Below are 5,184 nucleotides of genomic sequence, written 5' to 3'. Positions count from 1 at the left end.
AAAAAAAATGTTTTACCATCCTTATATTTATCCTAGATGGAAACCTGAGAATTTAGGATAACTAGACTCTGACTCTGTAGGCTCTTCCTTCGTTAATCTCCATATCTAATAAGTTTCTATGTCATTTTAATTATTCTGAATCTCATTTAGCTTTGAACCTCTTCTGCCAGTTTCTTAATTCAGTTAAATTCTGATCATCTCCTAGTTGGTCTATCTCTTAGTCTGGCTCTTTTCTTCTTTTTTTTTTGAGACGGAGTCTCACTCTGTCACCCAGGCTGGAGTGTGGAGTGCAGTGGCGTGATTTTGGCTCACTGCAAGCTCTGCCTCCCAGGTTCAAGCCATTCTCCTGCCTCAGCCTCCTGTGGAGCTGGGACTACAGGCATGCGCCACCATGCCTGGCTAATTTTTTTTGTATTTTTATTAGAGACAGGGTTTCACTGTGTTAGCCAGGATGGTCTCGATCTCCTGACCTCACGATCCACCTTCCTCGGACTCCCAAAGTGCTGGGATTACAGGTGTGAGCCACCACACCCGGCCTTCTTTTCTATTCTTCATACTGTTTACACGTTGGTTTTACTAGTGCTCAAATTTCTTCCATGGTTCCACACTGCTTTCAGGTTCTATATTGCTTTCCACAAACGTGAACTTTTCTATGTTTCTTAGTGTCACATGTAAGACTTTTAAACCTCAACCTACTTCTCATCCTCATCTCCTACAGCTTATCCTTCTTTTCTGCTCTCTAGACTCACTGAGCCATCTGGCAGTTCCCAAACATGCCACAATGTCTCCTGGTATTACCTTAAAACAAGTTCTTTACTCTTCCAGGAATACCAGCCTTCCATTTACTTGGCTCCCACTCAGCCTCATGATGGAGCTCTAGCATTTCCTCCTGAGAAGTCTTGCTGAACATCTCTCATCCTGCAGTGACCATCTGTAATTACTTTGTAGACTTTACAGTATCAATTGATTTCCTTCTTAATCTCCTTTTGACTCAAAATTTTCAGGAAACATTCTCCAATTACACAAAAATTCTCTACTATGATCCAGATGGATCCCTTTGCCCCAGTGAGACCTTTGTAATTACTGTACTTATCTAAATTATTAATGATCATTCTTTCTGGTCTCTTATATTAGAATGTAAACTGCTGAAGGACAAGGAATTCTGTCCATGAGGACTTAGGACATAATTATATGTCTCTAAAAACTTTAAAAATACTAGCCAAGTCTTGAAAATGAACAGACCAGCCTAGGCAACATGGCGAAAACTCATCTCTACAAAAAAAATACAAAAATAGGCTGGGCGTGGTGGCTCACCTCTATAATCCTAGCACTTTGGGAGGCCGAGGCAGGTGGATCATCTGAGGTCAAGAGTTCGAGACCAGCCTGGCTAACATGGTGACATCCCGTTTCTACTAAAAATCCAAAAATTAGCTGGGCATGGAGGCGCACACCTGTGGTCCCAGCTACTCAGGAAGTTGAAGCAGAAAAATCACTTGAACCAGTGAGTTGGAGGTTGCAGTGAGCCGAGATCACGCCACTGCACTGGGGCCTGGGTGACAGAACAAGACTCTATCTCAAAAAAAATAAAAATAAAAAAAAAATAATTAGCGGGGGTTAGTGGTGCATGCCTGTGATCCCAGCTACTTGGGAGAATCACAAGAGCCTGGGAGGTCAAGGCTGCAGTGAAGCAAGATCACACCACTGCACTCCAGCCTGAAAAACAGAACGAAACCCTCTCAGATAAAAAGGAAAATAAATAGAAAAGAAGACTATTCAAGAAAAAGAAGAGGGTGCATTACTAGAGATAAAATTAGGCTATTAAAAGTAAGTACTGCAAATAATATCATTCTTTAAAAAAACAGATAATGCATCTCAGTTCTAATAGCCTTCCAAACTAACCTTAGTCTTGCTGAACATTCTCCTTCTTCTTTGGCTACCCATCCAACATCAGCAAAAGAAGCCACTGCATCCTCTCCTGGGTGGCTGGGACTCCATTCTGTTGCATGGCTGTTAATCTACAAGTTACAAATAGGGAAAGTTCTTCATCTGGCACCAAAATGTTAAGAATAAATTTTTTTTTTACTCACCTAAAGGAAAATTGTCAGCTCTGCTGTTAAAAACACGAGTGGTTTCTAACTCTTCCACTGAAGGTCTCTATGATTAATAGTCATAATCATAGTGTTGCCTAACAGTATATGACAATTACAGAACTATAATTTAAGTTTATTCGGTTTTCATTTTGTAAGTTGTTTTTTGTTTGTTTGTTTGTTTGTTTTGAGATGAAGTCTAGCTCTGTCACCCAGGCTGGAGTGCGGTGGCTCGATATTTGGTTCACTGCAACCTCCGCCTCCCGGGTTCAAGTGATTCTTCTGCCTCAGTCTCCTGAGTAGTTGGGACTATAGGCGTGCACCACCACGCCCGGCTAATTTTCGTATTTTTAGTAGAGATGGGGTTTCACCATGTTGACCAGGCTGGTCTAGAACTCCTGACCTTGTGATCCGCCCGCCTTGGCCTCCCAAAGTGTTGGGATTATAGACATGAGCCACCGCGCCCAGCCTATAAGTTGATTTTTTTAAAAACTATCCTAGAAAATTAAGAAAAATTTTAGAATCTAAGCATGAGAAACCACTTTTTTCTAAAAAGATTTTAAAAGGTATGTGTAAGCAGCGGGGTATAGGAACAAGCAAACCAGCAGGCAGAGGTTGTGGTGAGCCGAGATCGTGCCACTATACTCCAACCTGGGTGGCAGAGCAAGACTCTGTCTCGGGGGAAGAAAATAAGAACAAGCAAAAGACCAATTTGAGCTAAATCCAGAAATATTTCTAAATGGCTATTATATAACTGTTTTGTTATAATGTTTTTATATATGTATACATTATAATGTTGAAAATGGTTTTTAAAACTCCTTAAATCTCCTACATTTTAAGTAAAAGTATTAAAGAACAAAAGAACAAACAGCAGAACAGAATTCTCTACCTAAACTTAACATGGATGCAAACAAAGAATATTTTGAAATAAATACAAAAAAAAAAAAAAAAAAGACAGGTGCGGTGGTTCCTGCCTACAATCCCAGTACTTTGGGAGGCCAAGGCAGGCAGATCACTTGAGGTCAGGAGTTTGAGACCAGCTTGGCCAACATGGTGAAACCCCATCTCTACGGAAAATACAAAAAAAATTAGCCAGGCATGGTGGCACACACCTGTAATCCTAGCTACTCAGGAGGCTGAGGTTGGAGGATTGCTTGAACCCGGGAGGCAGCAGTTGCAGTGAGCCGAGATTGCACCACTGCACTCTAGCCTGAGTGACAGGGTGAGATGGTCTCAAAAAGAAAAAGAAAAAAAAAAAGACAAGCAGGATATCTTGAAACTTATCTTGAAAAACGAGAAAGATAACTAAGTTAAATTTACATTTCATTATACATATAATAATGCCTGAGTCAAAAAGTCAACAAATAATAACTTTTAAATAAAGTTATCGGATTAATACTTCCTAAAAGTGTGAGTGAGGTTTAAATAAAAACGAAAATCACTCCACACTTTTTAATTAAGGAAAAAATGAAAAGGCCAAAGAGATTTAGTCATTAATATGTTTATCAAAAAGTTATCCTTGGGACTCATGCATTGTTCAAACCTCCTCAATGCCATAATTGCCAAGTCAAACTTTTGGAAAATATATTTAAATAATGCCTCTTCCTTAAACACAAAATATATCATGCAGACACATAATACTAACATTGTTGACAGTTTAAAATATCTTCAAAGTAATATTATGAATAAAACGTTAAACATATCAGCTGTTGGTATGTGTACTCTTCTGGTATGATCATCTAATCAACTTAATAAAGTAGCATTAAAAATAACATTTTAAGGGCCGGGCATGGTGGCAGGAGCCTGTAACCCCAACCACTAGGGAGGCTGAGGTACGAGAATCACTTGAACCTGGGAGGTAGAGGTTGCAGTGAGCTGAGATCGCGCCACTGCAATCCAGCCTGGGTGATAGAGCAAGACTCGGTCACACACACACACAAAAAATGTTAACAATAAAGTACTAAGAACATCAAGTATCTAAAGCACCTTAAATTCAGCCAGGTGCGGTGGCTCACGCCTGTAATCCCAGCACTTTGTGAGGACAAGATGGTGGATGGCTTGAGGCCCCAGTAACTTGAGATCAACCTGGGCAACATGGCGAAATATCCATCTCTACTAAAAATACAAAATAATTTGTCAGGTGTGGTGGCGTGCGCCTGTAGTCACAGCTACTCGGGAGGCTGAGGTGGGAGAATCATTTGAACCCAGGAGGCAGAGGCTACAGTGAGCCGTGATCATACCACCACACTCCAGCCTGGGCAACAGAGTGAGACTCTCTTAAAAAATAGAAATTTTAAAATCTTGCCCTCCACAAAAACAAAAACAAATAAACCTAATAATGAAATTATGATAAAAAGGCTTTCAAAATACTAATTTGTATGTAGTGGAAGTAATTTGTAGTCAGATGAGGAAAAAAGTATAAACTTCAGTAAGTAAATTCTCAAGGTATAAGATCAAAGGGATGATTTCTGTACTTCTCCCTATGTAGTTCAGAAACTTATCCAAACAGATATTTAGCAAATCAGTATCTCACACAACTTAAATAACATAACTGGGTATCATATTTGATCTCAAGAGTTGAGAAATCAGGTAATGTTCTGTTCCTACCCATTACTGAAAACAGAATGGTATCCTGATATTCCCATAACACTGTAATAAGGAGATTCTAAGTGGGTTATGTGGCTATCCTTCAGCAGGAATGTTCCCAAGCCCTGTGAGGCTCCTAGCGGAAATGGTATTTAATGGGCTGTTTTGTACAAGTGTTAGACAAATCCTAAGACTAAAATCTGAATGGCGCCTTCCTGAGGTGCTAATTCATGAGATGATCAATCTGATCATGACCCTTTGTTCAGAAATAAAAATTCTGTTCCAATATAATGACTAGTTGGTAGAAAGTTAGGTATATTTAAGACAAAGACTTCTTACTTTCCTACAGAAGTTACAAAAATAGCTGTTTTCTTCAAAACATCTATAAAAGGAAACAAAGTGTGGGGAGGAGGGAAGAAAAAAAGAAAAACAAATCAAAAAAACAAAGTACTACTTTTCTTTTTTGTTGTTGTTGAGATCAGGTCTCACTCTGTCACTCAGGGTGGAGTGC

General features: G+C 39.5%; 1 protein-coding gene across 2 annotated transcripts in view; it reads right to left on the bottom strand.

The window, feature by feature from the left end:
- The window catches only part of MTFR1 (mitochondrial fission regulator 1), an 86,169-nt gene that overhangs the window by 32,297 nt on the left and 48,688 nt on the right, over nucleotides 1–5,184 (bottom strand). For both annotated transcript variants that reach the window (XM_012000206.1, XM_012000205.1), the window contains exon 4: nucleotides 1,900–2,015. In XM_012000206.1, the coding sequence (XP_011855596.1) occupies nucleotides 1,900–2,015 (116 nt within the window). The remainder of the gene's footprint in view (nucleotides 1–1,899; nucleotides 2,016–5,184) is intronic.

The sequence above is a fragment of the Mandrillus leucophaeus genome, unplaced genomic scaffold, assembly GCF_000951045.1.
Source record: "Mandrillus leucophaeus isolate KB7577 unplaced genomic scaffold, Mleu.le_1.0 Scaffold621, whole genome shotgun sequence".
NCBI classification, from domain to species: Eukaryota; Metazoa; Chordata; class Mammalia; order Primates; family Cercopithecidae; genus Mandrillus; species Mandrillus leucophaeus.
Note: the sequence above shows the minus strand (reverse complement) of the source record. Positions and strands in the feature narration are given on the sequence as shown.